Source organism: Leiobunum rupestre, chromosome 1, assembly GCF_980474605.1.
Source record: "Leiobunum rupestre chromosome 1, qqLeiRupe1.1.hap1, whole genome shotgun sequence".
In the NCBI taxonomy this organism is placed as follows: Eukaryota; Metazoa; Arthropoda; class Arachnida; order Opiliones; family Sclerosomatidae; genus Leiobunum; species Leiobunum rupestre.
In genome coordinates, this window is record NC_143384.1 from 28,167,170 (window position 1) to 28,188,177 (window position 21,008).

Here is a 21,008-nt window from a genome sequence, read left to right on the forward strand (position 1 = left end):
AAACTGAATCGGAACGAGATTTAAGAAGGCCGTGTCCTGCCCGGTTTATTTTCTATTTTTTGGCTTCGTCGCTATATCCTTAATGTTTTGATATCGATGGAACATCTGCTCGAATAATTTAACTTTATCCCTAATGTCAAGATTGGAATTGAGTACGTCGGTCATGCTATTATTTAATTCATCCACGGAGGACCCTAACGGATGTGGAAACGAAAATTGAGGGGTATCTCGAGAGGGGATGAGAACATTTTTATTATTATTATTATTATTATTATTATTATTATTTTTTCCTAACGAGTCGAGGGGGACTAAGGCTAACTTTTGAGCGTACATTTTTTTATTTCCTTAAGAACGACCTAAAATCCCACTGAGGGCTGAAATAACGGTGGGGATGAGAATACTTAGAATCCCGTGACCTTTTTGAACTAAAATTAATTTCTTCTTACGCCAGGCTACCTGTCTAATGAATTTCTTTTGTTTAGCTAGTTTTCGTTTCTGACAAGGGTTTAACTTTAAATTCCCTTTCAAAGTATTATCGCAGCATTCAGCAATAGCATCAATTAAGGGTTTTTTAGCGTGATGGAGAATAGCGCGTCGTTGTTTAAAATTTGATCTACCTAGGGCCGAGAGAAAATCTTTGTGTCCGGCAACCAGGGCCGGCACTTTCGAACTGGTTAGGGACTTCTTCCTCTCCGCTGACTTTATACTCCCTACTTTTTTTTCTTAGGGATATAGACCATTTCGGTTTCGTCGGGGAAAATATCCGTTCTTAAACGGAAGTCATCGGGGCACTCCTGCCTATTGTCGATAAGAATATAGCCGTTAGGGCGTTTGGTCGCGTCGAGATAGGCCTCGATAGCGAAGCGGTAATTGGCGCCTCTAAGTTGACGGAATAATATAGCGGGTTGAAGTTGGTCACGAGGGTTCTTGAACAAAACAATGTAATTCGCGTTCAGCGAAATTTCGCGCGCATCCTTTGTTTTTGGGAAAATGTTCTGGGTTATAAATACGAAGCTTATATTACGGTGGTGAACGCCTTTCGTGAAGAAAGCTCCGATTTGACCATTGTTCTCGTTCATTAAATCGTCGGCGATGAGGAGAATGTGTTCGCCTTCTTCACCAGGGTAATCATCGAGATTGGGGACTCCTTCTCGGAACACTACGGAGTCTTCTAAAGTGTCATAAAGTGTTTGCCGCTCGCTATAATGCCAAAATATTTTTGTCGGCGGGGGGGAAATCATTTCATCTTTATTTTTTATAATTCGCGTCATCAAAACGGACTTCCCGCTACCGCTCGGCCCGCTCAGAAGAGCGGAGAAAGGACCATACAGTGGTAACATGCTTTTATTAAATGAGGTCTCTAAGTTAAACTACATCGATATTTAAGAAACAAACCGTTCGGGTAAAAATAAAAATATGAGTTTAGCGGTGTTCTTTACTTAATACTGATGCTGCCATTTTAAATGGGACTTATCGTCTAATACGGGTTACATTATAGGTTAATAGTTTTAAAGCCATAACGACTTATCTTTCGAATATGATGGATAAAAAACAGTTAATACCGAAACTTCGCGTATAAGGGTAATTAACCAATAATTCCTTTTACAGGCATTCTATAAACGGGTTATACCCGAATATTAGGATATGTTTTTTCATTCTGAACTAGTCATTTTTTTAAAATATTATTCTTTATATCCGAACGGTAATGTTTCGAAATTATCGATAACGCGTAATTTATTGACAACTGGCCTATATTTTTTAACTTGCTTTACAGTTACCACTGTATGATCATTTAACCGACAAATATGATGGGGGATTTCGATTTCTTTCTCGAGAGTGGGCGCGTCTACGTCGATTCCGAGCATCCCTTTCAACGAGTCCATAGAGATGGAATTTCTAGTGGAATAGTTCTGTCTGAGACCTTTAGCCTTGACGACCTCCTTAATTTCACCGGTATCGCGGTTGAGTACGCGGAAGGCGTAATTTTTCGGGCCGCCCGAGCAAAATTCGGTAATATGACAATTTGGACCAAATTCCGATAATTGATCCGTCATATTCCCAAGGAATGTTCCTTCCTGCACTAGTTTATTGCCATCGCGTGATCTATATATTAAACTATCAGTGTCGTGGTATAGTATACTATCCCCTAGAGCCTCTAGATGAGTATAGAGCCTCATTCGGGCAAAAGCGGTGGTATAACAGGCTAAAACTACGTTTACATGGGCCAAAGCCGGATCGATTTCCTTGAGGTGTTCCCATTTGACAAGCAACGTCTTATCGTATATCGCCAAGACACTTTTCCTTTCGATATTCGGGTCGTTGAATAGTTTAAAGAATTGTTCTCGATCCTTAACGATCTCGGTTTTTACGAGGTTATTCCGTTGTCCCCACTTACCGTAAAAACTATTTAACATTAACTTCGCGACGGCACGTTTACCGGGGTTTAACACGATCTTCGCGGGATCGAGTTTAACGCCTTCGTGGTCCTCGAAATCCGAGACGTATTTGTTTTTTTCGTCGGGGGTTGTGATCCCCACTGGAAACCCCGAAGCCTCGGCCTTCATTTTGTACATGGTCTTGATGTAGTCCGAAAACAAGCCCCCCTCCTGGGTCTCCTTGTTATACCGCGTTGTTTGATAATGCCAAGCTTCGTACATTTCAAGCACTTTGTAACCTCTGGAAACGGCTAGTTTCAGTTCGTCGGAAACGAATGTCCCCACGAATGCCCGCTCGGGATCGGAATGAGGACACCGTCCTTGAAATCTTAGACGTGCACATGTACCACATAAAACGAAAAGAAGTCGCGAATTACAGTGCATGGGTAGAATAGGGTGAAAAAGTCTAGGAGGGGCGAGAACGCGGCACTGAATTAACCCGTCCAGCGAATCGAGATCTCCTAAATCATCAGCGTCTAGTAAAACTTTCGGGTGACCGACGGGTATTCTATCTAGAAGGTTGACAGTCGGGTAAAGTGAAAGCATGTCGACGTTAAACGCGCGTTCATCGCCTTTGGCCTTGTAGTAAAGGACTGTCGCGTTAACTCTTCCTCCGAAAAACGCGTCTCGAGGATTCAAGGGTGAAATTATCATGGCGCGTACTTTTTCGAAAAACGCCTTATCCTTCGCTTGACGGCGAAGCATGTAATAATCGCATTCCCAGATCTCTATAACGTTTTTCTTAAGTTTCCGGAGTTGAGCAACGACCCTGACTGTTTGTTGGTACCTGAGGTTGAACGTTTGTGAGGGATCTGACCATAGAGGTCTGTCTCTTCCGACTACTTGACAGCGAACACACCCATGAAAATAGCAGCCCTGGAACATGTAAACGTCATTTCCGTCAAGACCATCCACTTTAAATTTACCTACCATAGCCTCCCGCCCCCGCATAGCTGACACTATTCTTATACCCCTGCGTTTTTCTTCCCAGGCGAGCCATTCAAAAGCCGCGGTTGATTGTCGATCCCTATTTCTCATACCTCCGGGGGGGAGTATCCCTATCGTGTCAGGAATGAGAAAGTGTTTCCTAAAGACGTAATTGCAGGCGCCAGGGAGTGTGATGGCAGCGCGGAAAGGGTCAGTGTCGCAGATTTCCATGAATTCACGTCTAAACGTTGCGCATCCCAGTCGGAGTATATTGACATCCGCCGTGCAATACGAAATCGCGTCTTTTAGAAAGTCAAAGTGACCGCCCGCGGCTATTTGCTCCCCGTGCCATTTAAGAAGGGCCGCTCTTTCCTTTACCCCTAGATAGTTAGCCCCGTACGCTTCGAGGGGGGGGAATTTATCCCCCTTCTCGGTCGAATAATTAGTGGTTACGGGGTCAGCGGGATCGAAATTATTTTCGACAAAATTAAATAAAAGGTGAGGGAATCTACCCTTATCCATGGAAGGCCCTAGTCCAAACGTCTTCCTAAACGCGGCGAGTCCCATGGGGATGAACGAATAGGAATCGAGAAAATTGAAATTAAAACAGTTAAAGAAGAGAATTTTAGTCCCGTTTACTATCACGAAGGGCACAAAGGTCTCGTCGATTGATAGAACCGCTTTGAAAACGAATTGGAGATCATAACATTTCGCGGCGTGAGCGAATAAGTAAATTTTTTTAATATCCGCTAAAGTTCTGATATAATCCACGAACTTTCCCACCACATTTCCTCCGTAAAATATTTTTTGTCGCGAGCTAAAGCGGATGCAGACCCCGCAATCGAAGTTGGAGTCTCGCTCATCGATACACGCGGGGCATACAATTTGAGATATTAGAAGGAACGGCTCATGCTCGAATGCCCCCTTTTTATTTACGTGTTGTTTATTCTGAATCGACTCGATGTCATAAAACACAAAAAGATACGAAGGGACGCCCCCTAGCGCTAATCTTCGTTTGGTCATGTCAGGCTCGGGGTGGTCTTTAATTCGCTGGACGAAGCAAAGGTGAGGATGCGGCGCGTGCTTTTTACAAATACGACAGAAAACTTCCGAACAAGAATGGATAGTTTCCCTAGAGCGATAGTCCACGTATTTGTAACAGTCTTTGCACACTTTAACCTGACTACAGAGGGAGGGAACCGATTCGCGATGGCTTTGGAAGCATTCCAGTCCCTGGAAGGAGCGAAAACAATCGGCGCATTTGACGAACTCACCGGAGCATTTCTGATGTCTGAAACAGGATTTGCAGAAAATCGCGCATTTGTGGCGTTCCAATTTATCGTATCCGACCAAGCAGATGGAGCATGCATAATTAGTGGCGAAGAACGACGTCAATTTCGCGATTACATCATAATGTTTCTGATTATAAATTAAATAAAGTTTATTTTCGGAGTTCCCGCCTTCCCCTTGGAATAAAACCCTAGGTCTGTCGTTATAAACCTCAAAAACGATTATTTGATAATCAGAGAGAATAAATTGGAAATGCACTAAACTCGTGAAAGCCCCGCATTCGCGTTTCGAAACGCCCGCCTCGACGCGTAACTCTTCGGCTTTTTCCCTTTGTTTTCGCGAAGAGGCCTTGTACAAAGCCTTATACTCCTGGAAATATTCTTTATTTCCGGGGTTTCGCGTTTTCTTTAAATACGCGATAGCAATAATTAATGCTCGCGGGAGACACAAGGAGTCTTTGTTTTGGACTGAGATAAAACTTCTTTTATCGCGTATGTAATCGATATGCTTTTTAAGTCCGCGTCGCCTCAGAGATCCTCCGTGAGGTAATCTTACCACGTTTAACGTGAATAAAATTGGCGAGTTCCAGAAATCATCCCGCTCATCCAGATAGATCTCGCCTTCGAGTAAATCGAAAACATCACCGGGCTGGAGTTGCGATTTCTGGCGGAAAGAAATTTCGAGCACACGCGCCGGGAAAACTTCCGAGGTACATGAAATTTGAACTCTGTCATCATCGAGAAGTTGATCGAAAATAAAGGTCACGAACTGCGTAATCCCGAGCTCTACATCCGCGGTGAAGCGCACTCCAACGTATCTTCCAACGAGATTGAATAGCGGGTATTCTTTCGTTCCATCTTGAATAATTTCAAAATTCGCGGGTAGTTCCAGCTGAAGACCCTGGCCATCTTGTTGAACGGGCGGATCCTCGATGACTTGAAGCGGGATGTCTGGGAGCTGTAGAGGATCCTCTTCTTGAAGAGCAGGAAGGTCTTCAGGTTGGGGTGCCTGAAGAGGCTGAGCGATATCCGGTTGATTACCTCCAACTTGAATCGGGGGTGGTTGGTCGATCTCTAGTTCATCGAGTTGAAATGCTTGAGGCGGTGGAACATCGTCATAATCGTCCGCGGGGAGAGGCGGAATATCTTCGCTCGAATACCAGTTAAATGATGAAATCGAGCTTTCGCTATCCCACTTCAAGATTTTATGTGATGGCCCCGCTTGATCTAGAAAAGGATCCGGGTTCTTACGCGGTGAAGACGAAAACACCGGGCATGGAGAATCGCCGCGAGAAAAAGCGTCTCTAATCAATATCGCGTTAGTGGAAGTCCCGGGAACCGCTAAATTAAGTGGTAGAAGCTGCGAGGAAGATCTCCTTTTTCTAGAATGAACTAGGTTATTAACGATTGGCCCCTCGTGAAATTCTGGCGTAATATTCAAATCGAGGGGTGGGGTTTCTACTTCCGGATTCAGACATCTAATTTTATGAGTAACGGCGTGGGTATGCGAATCGCCGCGAGAAACAGTCTCTCTAAGAAATACCGCGTTAGTTTGAGGGAAAGTCCCGGGTCGGGGCGAATCTAACCCTAAATCCGCTTCAGGAACCGAGTTATTATGGGTTAGAAGTTGTGAAAAAGATCTCCTTTTTCTAGAAGGAATTAGGTTATTAACGCTTGAACCCTCGTGAAATTCCGCCGTAATATTATTCAAGCCGAGAAAAGTATCTACTTCCGGATTTAAAATTTTATTTTCCTCCTTATTAAAATAGTTAGCGCCGTCGACGCCAGATGGCGATAGCGCTCCTATATTTGGCGAGGCAAGGAGCGACTCTCTCTTCTCCTCGCGCGCGGAGGCTTCCGGGGAACCGCTCGATATAGCTAGGCCACGTGTCGCGGGGCTGTCAGCTGGGAGTTTTGACGTCTCGTTTAAAGGGAATTCCGCTAACCAATTTTCTTCTTCAGACGGTAAAAGTAAGTCGTCATTAAGCGAGTCTAAATTGTTTTCCGGGGCCCCCGTTTCATCATTGTTTTTAAAAATATTCGTTCCTTCAAGTTCAGCCCCGATTGTTTCTCTAATAATATCTTCTAGTAGGGAAGTCTTTGAGGGTTTAAGGTCCCGCCTTGAAGGACATTTATCGGGTGCGCTAGGGATAATATTTTCGAGGTCTACCGAATGTCCGCTGGTTTCGGCTTTGCCGTTAATTAGTATTGCTTTTTCAAGCTGAGAAAATTGCGAGAATAGGCTGGAGTGCCCCCATTCTGGGCTTTTTTCCGGGGAAAGTCGAGTAATTTCTAGAGGGGGCGTCGCGGGACTCGACCTGATTAGTAAAGTTTTTTCAAATTGTGAATATTCCGCTGGGAGTGAAAAATCGTCCGTAAATGTTTCGGAATTCGTAATCTCTTTTTCAGGGGTATTTAATCCGGGTGATTTTTCCGAAGGGTTAAAACATTTTATGAATTTTATCTCGTCACTCGAAGCGGAAGAGCTCTCGTTATCTGATATCTTTTCAACCGGGGACATCCATAAATTATTTGAGAACGGGAAATCGGCGTCTAACGAAATGTCATCAACGGGGGCTGGGTTAACCGGTAATTCACGTGGTTGAGTGACCGTTGGATCGTTTGATTGGCTAGAAGAATTGTAATCGAAGTCGACATATTCCTCGAATTCGTTTAATACGTCGCGTTGTTTCTCGCATTCAGCTAAGAAGGTCGGGGTTTTAATCTCGGATGGGACATTATCGATTAGCGATTCCAATTCTCTTAAATTATTACAATTTCGCGGGGCTAGAGGTATAAGTTTAAGGTAGTCAATAAGTTCAATAAAAACGCGTACCAATTCCAAATCTTTCAAACATTTAGGTAATTCACGCGGTAATTCATGAGGGCAAAGGGTTAACGAAGTCAAATAGTAAAAGAACCGGTATAAGAAATCAATGCTTACCGGGCGTGTATCAGATTTAAAATCGCGGAGTGCGTTAAGGAAATCTAGTTCCATATTTTTCGGTTAAAAAATTTCGAATGGGACTTTTTAATCGGGTCCCGGGTCTATTTATGGTCTCGCTTTTAAGACCCCCCCTTCCCATCGGGGGATGGTATTCCAGACATGAAGGGGGGTGGAAAAATGAATCGTGTCTATCCAAGTCGTAATATTATTCAGGTATAATATTTCCCACGGTTTTTTGAAAAACAAGGCCATTACTCACAATTTGAACCGCTCGTATTACGACCCTAAATTCATCGACAGCTTTTCTGATTCGTAAAATCTCGCTTTAGAAATAATAATCGTGACATTGTAAAAAAAATAACATTCCTGTCTTTTGTATTTTTCCCCGTCCGCTATAAAAATTCCTCCTTTTATTGAAAGTTAACCTTAAGTCGTAAACTCTCCGGTTGTATTCAATAACTCGGAGGCGATTTTATTTGGTGAGGAAAACTGTCTAGATTTCGTGACAATCTCTAGCGGTAAATTAAGCGTGGGTCCAATGAAACTCCTTAGAGGGTTACCCCTAGAGGTCATCCGGGTTTCAACCCCGCCCCTTAAAATGACCGGTATATCTAGCCTCGCGAATTTACCGATAGTCAGAACAAGTCCAGTAAAAAAATATGGCCTCCGGGAATTCCCGAAAACGCTGGTAAGTTTTTTTCAAATTTTATTTCACTTGGTTATTTTAATTCTAACTTTTTAAATTTTATCTAGTCGTTCACTCTCTTCATCATCCTCCAATTCCTCCTCTATGGAAGAGCTGGAGGCTCTTACCTCTATTTCGTGAGTTTTTTGATATTTTATATATTTTCGTTATTGTAATTTATAATTTTTTTTACCTAGTTATTCACCTGCAAGCCCCGTTCCGGGTTTTTCTCAATGGAACGACAACATTCTCCTTCCTTCGTCACTTGATGTGGTGATAATTTCTCCCGAGTAGGTTTTTTAAAAAATCTTTAACCCCTTTTTTAAAAAAATATCCTAAATCATTTTGTTTTTCTAAAGCCCGCTTTCATCATCTCCCTCATCGCCTCCGCTGGCTCTTTCACCACCACCGGCACTCCTTGCTCTCCCCGCCGTTATTCCGGGCGACCACCGTTATGTGGCGTCTTTAATCTCCTTGGCCGCCGTGTTACGCGGTGCATTTAATGCGACACGTAACATGGGCGACTCTCTTAGGCTTTTTTCGGTTGATCACCATGATTCGCCTTCCCTTCAAGCCACCGCTCTGGACTTCCAGGTGGTGGTCGATCTTGCCTGGGCGGCCCAGAACGCCGCGATTGCCCATGTCACCTCGGTGGTAGCGGGCGATTTCGCCGAGACAGCGTTCGCGGCTGATTTGGGGTATTTGATTTTAATTTTCAGATATAAATTAAGGGTTCTAACATTTTTTTCGAAATCAGTTTAATCGCGCCGCCGCCCATCCCTAATTTTCTCATCGACCCCGAAGTCGCCGTTCCTTCTCCCCCAATTATACCTTCGTAAGTTCGTTTTTTAGAAAAAGTATATTTTTTTAAAAAACTAAATGTTTTTTTACAGCTCTGACCTCCTCAATTCACCGCCTGTTTCGCCTCCCTGGATTTAAAAAACTTTATATTTTCTTTGTAAATTGTTTTCAATAAAAAATGTTTTTTCGAAAAAAGTGTCTTTTTAAATAATTCCTAGTAAGCTTATTTTTTGACATCTATTTCCACCATTTTACTCCTTTCTATGGAAAAAAAGTCGGGTATTGTCCCCTCGCCGTTTGGCCCGCGGCAGTTTCTACTTGCAGGTGTGGGTGATTCAACCCCTGCGGGCACCCCCCTTCTCTCGACTTGCTCATTGTCATCTTTTTTTGACCGCGAGTGCTAGAATTCTCTGGCTTCATTTCCAAAAATGTCATCCGACGACGAGCAGCAAGAGTCAATGTAAGCTAAAATTTGGCCTATTTTTTATTTTACATTTCTTAAAAAATGATTTTCGTTAGCCCCAGAGAAGCCCGAGCGCAATCCGCGGGGAATGTCACCCCCCCTCCCCCCATTCCGGCGGCAGTGTAAGTTGAAATTGGTCAAATTTCTTTTACAATTCTTTAAAAAATATGTAAATATCATAGCCCCGCTGGAGGTCGAGGACGCCTTGAAATTATTCGAGGTTGGGTGGCGCGTGGCCATTTTAATGCCCCCGTCGCAGAAGCGTGAGTCGCATTTGGTCTAATTTTTCTACATTTCTTAAAAAATATGATTTTCATTAGCCCAAGACCACCCCCGCAAATTCCGGGGTACGGGCGGGGGATGCTACAACGTCCTCGTTGCGTAAGAAGAAATTTAACTAATCTAAATAAAAAAAAATAATAATATTTCTTTAGCCTACCGCCGCGTTACCTGATGTGGTCGTGGACACGATACCACCCCCGGTGGTCCTGGACGCGGTACCACCCCCGCGAATTCCAGGGTACGGACGTGGCCGCCCCGTCCCGGGGTACGGGCATGGTCGCCCCGTGCCGGGGTACGGGCGTGCCCGCCCCGTCATCCCCGACCCGTAAGTTACTATCCTTTTAAAATTTCGGTTATTTTTTTAAATATATTTTTATCGCTAGCGGGTGTCAACTCCCCATTGGGCGGGGAATCTTTCAATATCGTCGTTGCGTAAGAAGAAATTTAACTAATCTAAAATAATAATATTAATAATGAAAATGATATTTCTTTAGCCTACCGCGGAGTTACCCGACGTCGTCCTCGACGCGGTCCAGGCCATTCTAGCCGCGGCGCTGGCCGAGAGGGCGCATTAATGTCTTGAGTATGTCTTACTTTTTAATCGGTGCTCCGGAAATTTTATTAAAACCTATTTCTTTTTTCCAGGTAAATTTTTTAAAAAATCAAATACTCGTTCTTATTCCACCTATAATTTTTTTGATACAATCAGTGATGGAAGGGTAAAAAAGAAGCCCCCTAATATAGTTAGAAACCCCTTTAGTACTTATACTAACTTCTTTTTTGAAATTTCAGCAGTATATTTCGGAATTTACTTAATAAAAAATCTTGCCCGGGCGCGATATATTTTTTTTCCCCGGGGTGCATGAGTCATCCGAGAGATATTAATACCGGGGGGAGCTCCCGGGTTTGCGTGATTTCGTATTCGGGTTTCGAAGCGTTAAGATGTCTTACGATTTGGGTAGCAGGAAACAAGATGCTAACTTTCAGCGGAAAATCAATTTTCGCTGGCGTTTAGGAAAAAATTCGTGTCTATCAATTGGCTTAAAAGGTGAGGACCTGGAAATATTCTTTTTCAACGACGTTACTTTCCAATCCTCGATATGCCTCCCGCCTGTAGCTTTTAATAAGATGTATCAAAATTGGTATCTCATTGAATCACATACTAGAGAAGTTGAGAAAAATAAATTTAGTCTTGAGCTTGCCAAAATTGGGGGTCGTACTTTTGAACTTTTAGCTAGTAAAGGAAACGTTACTCTTTTGGCTTATAAAAGTTTCGGGAAAAAAGAGGAATTCCAACTTGGGGAAGCGGGTATCCTAGCTTTAAATTTATGTATCCACGCCGTCGACAAACATTTGACTGCAATTGAGAAGGAGAGGCCCTGTATTGAAGCGATGTTCGAAGTTCTCAAACTTCACGTTCAACGAGTTGCCGGCTACCCTGACAGCGAAGATTTTGAAGAGATCCATTTCGGTCAAGGAGATTCTGATATATTTCCAGACGTAATGCGTAAATTTGGTTGTTATTCGAGTCCGTTCAATATTATAAGCGATTATACTAATCTAATTGAGAGGCGTAACCTGTCATCTGCTCTTCAAGCGTATAACTTGTTCTTCTTGTGTTTTACTCAGTTACCTAGCCTGGTGTATTATCAAAATAAAAAATAAAAAAAATATATGTCTTGTTATTCAACTAATATTAGGCAATTGAATGCGCGTCGACTTATTCCTACAAAAAAGAGCAACATTCTTGGCTTGCTATTGTCGGAAAAAAAAGAGGGGGACCCCTGGCGCGTAGAAGTCAGCGGCTTTAACGGTCATTGTAAGTATCCATAAAAGGACGGGTGGTGAACGAGGCTCTGGCGCGTCGACTTATTCCTACAAAAAAGAGCGAGTGGCATTCTTGGCTTGCTATTGTCGGAAAAAAAGAGGGGGACCCATTGTAAGTATCCATAAAAGGACGGGTGGTGAACGAGGCTCTGTAAAAACGCCGGAGGCAAAAAAAGGCGAGGTTAAGTACAGTGGCTCTATAAAAATCGCTCCATAATTTTGGTATCTATAAAAAATGGTATTATGGATAAAGGACCTTATCTATAATTTTGCTTATCTATAAAATCGCTCTATAATCTTGCTTATCTATGGCCAGGCCTATTTCTCTGATAAGTGTTTTTGAAAATCGTAACGTTAAAATAAATATAAAACTATTTCAGTTTTACAAATCTAGGCTTCATGTTCTCCCAAGTGGAAATAAAAACGAGAAACAATTTCAACGAAAACCGACTCTTGCTCTGTTCAAAATTGTGTCCATTTGCAAATCCAGCGCGGAAGGAGTTCTTCCAAGCTTTCACCAAGGGTCATGTTAAGAACTTGATATATTTCATATTTAAATTTAATTAACCCTAGATAAAATATATAATTAACATTAACTGTAACATTAAAATTATTGATTTAAAAATTAATACATAAACAAATTGTGTAAATTGATTTAAAATAATTTTGAATTTTTGTTTAAACGGCATCCCTGCAAAAATATTTTTCGGGGAAAGACAATACAGTAACAAATAATTTGTTAGTATACGAATTACCATGTCCAAATCAAGTATAGAACCTCCTTGCATTTATCCGAGTTATTATTTTGGGGGATAATTATTGCTTTTGCTTATCGAAGAAAGTCACTTTTCGATTAGAATTTTGTTGACCACTTAAAACACGTTGGCTTTTATGAGGTTTGATACAGCTCTGAAACGTCTTTCTGAAAATGCGCGGTCTACTGGCTACGGGGCAGAGCCTCAAACTATTTGACTCGAATACCTAGTGGTACGAGTTATTTCTAATTTTTGTATTTGCTTCAAATTGGTTTAGGGTTTAGCTTTTCTTTCCCTTTTCATGATGGACTTCTCTACTTATACGCATGAATAACTTTTTAATGCTTAGGCTTATTTTCTCTTTTCGGTTTAATAGTCGCGAGCCAGCCTTCCCGCACGGCACTGACGAGTCCCAAATAGGACGAAACCGGTCTACCGTTGGAATTTCTGGCTATTTTATTTTATTTAGGTTTTCTCTCGAAGATCTATTTGATCCGAGATTCACGTTTTTATATTTGTTCGAAGACCTATTGGTACGAGTTATTAGTAAGTTTTTTAATTTCTTAAAATTTGTGTAGGGCTTAGCCATAAGTAACATAATAACAATAAGTATGACAATTAACGAGATTTAAAAGCAAACTGATATTCATAGTTATTGCGTAATCAAGATGTTTTCTCAGCACAGAGCCCCCTAGTGTCTAAAATATGTGAGACTTCCGCTAAGTCGAAACATCTGGTTTCCGATAGATAGGGGGAATATTAGGTTAAAATGATAAAAATTAAAAATGTTTTTCTCGGCGCCACGAGCTCATGTTTTTTTATCACGCATTATTTAAAATAAAATCAATACTTCCAGAGCCTTCTTTGTTCGTGTAAACTAGTCTGAAAGGCAGCAGTAACTCTGTAACTTTTAAAAAACAGTACAAAGGGCATCGGAAATATTACAATCACAAATAAAGTAAATTGTTAACATCGAATGTTGGTTCACTTATTGCTGGTCCAACCAGTGGCGTAGCTAGCATGCGTGGCACCCGGTGTGGGCCGCCTACCTCCTAGCTACGCCACTGGGGCCAACGAATTTTTGGGTGGACAATTTACTTAGAAGATAATACTTCAATTCAACCAGAAATCAATAACCCAAACAAGTATTTGAAATAAAACTTAATCGGTACCTTTGAAACATTTGATATTGCTATTATCGAAATAGCAGATTTTGTAGCAACGTTAATAATTTAATAAACTTAAATTTTTAATCAATAATAATAAAAGGAGATTCATTTCCATTTACATTACCACTGCTCTCAAATAATTAAAGAATTTATCAAAAAAAACCTCAAAAATCAATAGAAATCCGATTTAAATTAAATATTTTTTTGATTTGTTAAAAAAAAAGGAAATAAACAACCCTTTTAAACTTTTCGTCAAATAATTCTACTTTTTTTCGTATTTCATACAACTCAATTTAAAAGTGAAAGTACATATAAAAAAACATATACAAGTGCCAAAATGTGGTTTGAAAAGTCTTGTAACAATTACATAATTAAGTAACACGACCTCTCTCAATCCCTACAATCTCTATACATTGTCAGAAAAATTTGTGCGGGAAATTTGGATAATAATATCTCGTAAAAATTGTACTAACAATATTGTATTTCTTTTAGGTTTCTGCTTCATAATGAAATTTTGTACGAGTGCCTGAAGATGTTATTGCCGTTGTTTTTTAATTGTACTTGCCGTATTTGAGATTTGGTTCTTTAATATTTGTAAAAGGTACATAAATTATCTAATTACCAAATACTTCTGTTTAAATCCGATAGATGAAGATAGGAACATTAAGTGTATCGATGTACTCCGCCGCGGTAAAAATAGTTCGCTTTAATATACGCGGATATTAAACTAAATAAAGTATATAAGGTAGATATGTGATTGAACCTAAAACACGACATTTTAAAAACAATAATACGACTTTTCAAATAGATACACTTGTAACTTAAATCGGTGCTTTAAGTAAGCCTAATATGACGTGATATCGCGCTAGCCACAAATTTATTTCATGTGGAGTATATTACAAGAAAACGAATATTTAGACGGATTTAAAACTTAAAAAGGTAAGAATTTTAAATGACATTAAAATTAAACTTTTTCGTGGTTTTTAATTAGTTGACATTCAATTTTATAGCCAGAAAAGGAACATATTAATTGGTTTCATAAAAAATGACTAGCCAAGGGTTAAGTATTGAAGCATTGTTGAAGAATTATGAAGATTATTTTTTCGAACTGGATGTAACCTATAAAGCTATTGGCGAGTAGTTGTTGATGGATGGAAGACTTTATTAATTAAAATCTTTAAACGAAGTCTAAACAAAACCGAGCGCGAAGTAAAATACTAGGCTGCCGTTTCTGAAACAGAAGCGGACCGAAACAATGTGTCCCAAAATTCCTCGGAATGCACTACTTTTCGCGGGAAAATATGTCTAGTAATGTGCTTTTCTATTGGTGGAAAAACCACGTGATCAATAGCTCTTTAAAAAGGATGTCAAGCATGGTGGAAGGTAAAATCTGATGGCACTATTAGACTTTATCTCAATATTTACTTTTGTCACATGTCAGGGAAATCTAGGAAAAGTCAGGGAATATCAAGGAGAGTCAGAGAAAATTTAGTGAATTTGAAAATAGGCCTAAAAGTCAGGAAGAATTCTTAAAAAATCATGGAATTAATATTTATATCAAACATTTTATCAGGGTAATTTCTCTATTGTTTAATGGTATATTCTGTAATTTTTGAACCTTGAATTTTAAGTTAAAACATAATCTGTAGAGTAGGCCTAATCTTTATACCAATAAATAAATTAGTTGACTTAATTAATTCTCTTCTGGTACAAAAATTAAAATATAAATTGTCTAATTGGGTTGTTAAAAAGGTCAGCGAAATGTAGGAACAGAAAAGGAATCTGAATAAATTGGAAAACGAAATAATTTCCAAGTAATTTTCAGCCTCAACATTAGACTACAAGTATTTCGTACTTAATACATGTTTCCCAGATATTAATAATATCGGGAAATTTAATTTAGGCGATGGTTTAAAAAACAGATTAATATTACCTGACCTTCTTAGTTTTTCCTGACCACTTTTCGATATTTTCCCTAAATTTTGTAAGACCAAGAATTGGCCCATTTTAATTTTATATTTTTCTTTTAACAAAAGCGGATGAATTTAGTTCAACTAATATTTTAGTATAAAGGTGACTTTTAAGGTTATATCTTAACTTAAAATACCCGATATTGTAACGTTCGAAAAAGTTACATATAGCAGTTAAAGAACTAAATAATAGTCATAAAGTTTATCATAGAACTATAAATAAATTAAATTGATAAAATTTTCGGTATAAATTTATTTTCCTGATGTTTTAAGCATTTAATAAACTTCTGTTTAAAATAAGGATATTTCTACTACATTTCAAATTTTAATACATTTCTTTAATTTTTTGGTATCCTTATAATAGTAGTTAATTACTATTTTGATAAAAGTTATAAATGACTATTTTTCTAACAGTTGTAAATGACTAAATTTCTTATAGTTGTTAATGACCCAATTTCTAATATTTGTTAATTACTATTTTTCTAACAGTTGTAAATGACTAAATTTCTAATAGTTGTTAATGACTAAATTTCTAATAATTGTTAATTACTATTTTTCTAATAGTTGTAAATGACTAAATTTCTAATAGTTGTTAAATACTATTTTTTATAAAAGTTGTAAATGACTATTTTTCTAACCGTTGTAAATGTCTGAATTTCTAATAGTGGTTAATCACTAATTTCTTACAGCTGTAAGTTTAAAATTGAATAATTTCCTCAAATTAGCAACTTTTTAATATTTAAAATACTTCATTACGAATTTAATAATTTTTAATGAATTACTAAATTTTGCTATTTAAATTGGTTTTAAAAACTCGAAGAATGTTGTGTTAGCACAAAATACCACAGATCCAAAACCTTTGTGTGTATAACTTTTAATACACCATGAAGATTTCTGAAAATGTATATTTCAAGTAAACTGAACATGTTGTAGATTCCAAGGACGCCGTTGTTCACGCCTCCACGCCGGCTTTTTGCCTCATTTTCAGCGCGCTGCCGACGAAAGGTCAATTGTTCGCCGCTGCCGCAGTTTCTTCGGCGCGACGACGCGACGTGCTATTTCGAATTTGTTCCCAAAAAACCAACAAAAATCAAAGCCAAACAATTCGAGTATTCCAAAGCTTATCATCTCAGGTGACATTTCTTTTCTAGTATGGTTATTTGTAGTATTTCTTTTAAATAAAGAATGTGCGCTTTAGTTTTTACTTCGTAACCTGTGTTAACTTATAATTACCATTTCAATTATTTATATTCTTTGATGCATTTTTAAGGCTTTCGATGTAGGTGGGGTGGCCTCGCAGCAAGAGGAGCCGGGTTCGATTCCAGCACTGGGTGGAATCTCGAAACTACTCCTGTTGCGTTGAGTTTGCAAGTACTCTCCAAACTGGTTTTAGGGGTTTTCCCCCGAGGTCTTCAGTTTCCCCTTCCATAGAAAATAATTGAGGTTAACGTTAATAGTGAGTGTGCCTGCGAATAGTTCGGGTTAGTGTAATATAACCGAGATAAAGGGAATATGGACTTGGCAGCATGACGTCACACCGTACCTTTGGCCATTGCCGCCATTCTGGTATACTTTTTCTCCCCAGGATAAAAACTATTGAAAAAAAACTGTGACGTAGCACTGCCAAGTCCCTATTTCAAGAAAGACCTAGTCAATTTTAAATACGTCATTCGGTCGTAACGAACGGTGACCGAATAATTTTAAAATGACTAGAGGTTCTCTTGAAAGTCCCTTTGAAAGAAAGATTTCTAAAAACGAATAAGTTAATACTAAATATTTTTAACCTGTTCCAGTTTGAGAGCGTAAACTATTTAAACGAAATTAAACTATTCGTCTGACACTGAAATAGAACCAATCGATTTTTAAGCAGACGACTATAGCTTTGACTTTACAGGCGATCAAATCCAAATTTACTCTTAATTGCTTTTGAGGATTCGTAGTAGGTGTAGGTCATTTTAATGGCCCTTAAGTCCAGTAAATTTAGGGTTCGGAAAAATTGCAATTTCTCTGAATTTTTCCAATACACCTTTATTTAGTCTTAAAACGTAATATGCCAAAGATTCCCATAGAGCTCAGCTTTTGGATAAAAACTAACCACTTATTTTATTTTTATACATAGCCTACAATTACTCGAAAATATAAATTATTTTTTGCATGTTAAATCATTGTTTATCCATGGATAATATCCATAAATAAACAGTTAACCAAAATATTTACGATTAATCGAAATTTTGTCAGTTAATTTATCTGTTACGCAGAGCTCACGGTTCCCATCATTTTGTCGTACGAACAGTTTTTTTATACGACCAACACTAATATCTATGAATTGAATTTAGAGATAAAATAATTATAAAACAATTGAAAATTAGGCGTTTTCCTACATCAAAGGTCTTATGAAATATTTATTAAGACATTGCGCAATCTCAGATTGATTGTTATACCCAAGTCACGCATTTAATTGGTGCCACAACGTTTTGGGCAAGTTTTGAAGAAAGATCTTTTTAATGACAGAGGCTTAATTAGTTCCAAACATTTAAATAAAATTCTTTTACAATATATCCTTTTAATTTCACAAAACTAAATGATAATATTAAAATTAAATAACTGTATTAATATAAATTGACATATTTTGTAGCAGAAGTATTTCTTAAGAATTAAGAGTAATTTAAATCTCAACAACTTTGTGTGTACGAAAACGCTATGTAAATGGCGAACAGAAATCGAAAATAACGCTAATCAACAAAGATGGGTACAAACGTTGGCTTGTGTAAATAGGTCTAAAATAAAGTTGCAAGCAAATCTTCAGCCCGTTGGAAATATTTCCGAAGTTTGGGCAAAAGTTACTTGACTAACTGACAATTAGCGGAAATAGAAGATAAGGCAATATTTCTGAAGTATGGGCAATTTTTGGTCCAAATCACTGGACTAATTAGCCAATAGCGTAAAGTGAAGAAAACGAAATATTTATTGAGTTTGGGCACTTTTCGGTCCAAATCAAGGGATTAATTTTCCAATAGAGTAAAATTAGGATAAAGCAATATTTCCGAAGTTTAGGCATTTTTTGGACCAAATCACTGGATTAATTGACCAATAGAGTAAAATATAGATAAGGCAATATTTCCGAAGTTTTTGTACTTTTTGGTGCCAATCACTGGATTAATTGGCCAATAGGGTAAATTGAAGATAAAGCAATATTTCTGAAGTTTGGGCACTTTTTGGTGCCAATCACTGGATTAATTGGCCAATAGAGTAAATTGAAGATAAAGCAATATTTCTGAAGTTTGGGCAATTTTTGGTCCAAATCACTGAATTGATTGGGCAATAGAGTAAAATAAAGATAAGGCAATATTTCCGAAGTTTGGGTACTTTTTGGTGCCAATCACTGGATTAATTGGCCAATAGAGTAAATTGAAGATAAAGCAATATTTCTGACGTTTGGGCACTTTTTGGTGCCAATCACTGAATTAATTGGCCAATAGAGTAAATTGAAGATAAAGCAATATTTCTGAAGTTTGGGCAATTTTTGGTCCAAATCACTGGATTAATTGGGCAATAGAGTAAAATAAAGATAAGCAATATTTCCGAAGTTTGGGTACTTTTTGGTGCCAATCACTGGATTAATTGGCCAATAGAGTAAATTGAAGATAAAGCAATATTTCTGAAGTTTGGGCACTTTTTGGTGCCAATCACTGGATTAATTGGCCAATAGAGTAAATTGAAGATAAAGCAATATTTCTGAAGTTTGGGCAATTTTTGGTCCAAATCACTGGATTAATTGGGCAATAGAGTAAATTGAAGATAGAGCAATATTTCTGAAGTTTGGGCACTTTTTGGTGCCAATCACTGGATTAATTGGCCAATAGAGTAAATTGAAGATAAAGCAATATTTCTGAAGTTTGGGCAATTTTTGGTCCAAATCACTGGATTAATTGGGCAATAGAGTAAAATAAAGATAAGGCAATATTTCCGAAGTTTGGGTACTTTTTGGTGCCAATCACTGGATTAATTGACCAATAGAGTAAAATAAAGATAAAGCAATATTTTTGAAGTTTGGGCACTTTTTGGTCCAAATCACTGGATTAATTGGGCAATAGAGTAAAATAAAGATAAGGCAATATTTCCGAAGTTAGGACACTTTCGGTCCCAATCACTGGATTAATTGGCCAATAGAGTAAAATTAAGATAAAGCAATATTTCCGAAGTTTGGGCACTTTTTGGCCCAAATCACTGGATTGATTGCTCAATAGAGTCAAGTGAAGATAAAGCAATATTTCCGAAGTTTGGCAGTTCTTTGTGAATACATTCGAGCAGACGATCACGGCGGATCATGTTAAAGGCGTTGAGGAAATCGATTTTAGCAAAACTTTGGCGTGGCCGTGGGGATGGTTGACGTAGCGGCGAGCGGCATGGGCGGCGGCTTCGGCTCCACCATGGATGCCAAAACCCAACTGCGTGGGACGAAGAAGCGGACCAAGAGTTGGTGCGATGTGTGTGCATGCTAACTTAGCGACCTGGCGGCGAATAGTATTGCCGACAGCAATTGGCCGAATGCCGCCGTCTTTCTTCTTGAGCGCGCAGAGGGAGGCACCATAAAGTACCGGGCAGACGTCGAGAGGAACGACCCCACCGAGCGTGAGGTTACATAGGCTCGTAAGCGATCTTAGCCAGCACTCTCCGGCATCTCCCGAACCAGGACCAGTAAGGTCCTTAAGATGTTGGGGAGATAGGCAGTCGAACCCGCCAGCGGAACCGGCCGGGAAGGAAGACAAGGCCTTTCGGACATCTGAATGGTTGACAGTTAGATGTGGCGTAGAAGACCACTCAGCACCCGACTCGAAGGAGAAATCGTTATGGCCGGACCCGGAAGGATGCTTTTTACGGAGATATTCGAGGGTGGCGTCATCTTTCGGGGCAAAGGTATCGTCGGAGCATAACACACGGACAGCGCCGGTAATATCCCCGTCCAAAAGTTTCAATTCGACAAATTTTCCCGATGTTACGCACCGTCGACTTCTTTTTAGTTGGCTTAGAGGGACGCGAGGCTGAAGGAAGAACAAGGCCATCCCGAAAATGACCGACGTTGTTTTTGACACGCGTAGCGAGCGACACCGATTTTTCCTCGACCGTAGCGGGAATTTGCAAGCAGGCTGCCGGAAAGCAAAAGAACACGTTCCAGGAAGCAATTGAATTATCGCGGACTACCTTAGTAATGATGTTCGAAAGGCAACTAGCAGCAGCGTTTCTGGCGCCTTTCGGAATACGCCGAAGGACGTGACGATGGGACTTGAAATTGGATAAAAGGTTTACCAGAGAGTCTGCGTTGAGAACTGACGTAGGGTTACGAGGAAAAAATAGAACAAACAACAGCAGCTGAACGAAAGGGCCATATAATATGACTAGGAAAATTAACAGAATAGCCAAAATGAAAATACGAAGTTTACACATTATGTACAAAGGG

At 39.3% G+C, this 21,008-nt stretch overlaps 1 protein-coding gene across 1 annotated transcript; it reads left to right on the top strand.

Annotated features, from left to right (window-relative positions):
* Positions 1-8,670: 8,670 nt before the first annotated feature.
* LOC149962044 (uncharacterized) lies at positions 8,671-9,222 on the top strand. The gene is made up of 3 exons (XM_090164379.1): positions 8,671-8,981; positions 9,041-9,118; positions 9,177-9,222. Exons 1-3 carry the CDS (start codon positions 8,800-8,802, stop codon positions 9,220-9,222), a joined length of 306 nt encoding a protein of 101 aa, XP_090020505.1. The 5' UTR covers positions 8,671-8,799.
* The last annotated feature ends 11,786 nt before the right edge of the window (positions 9,223-21,008 follow it).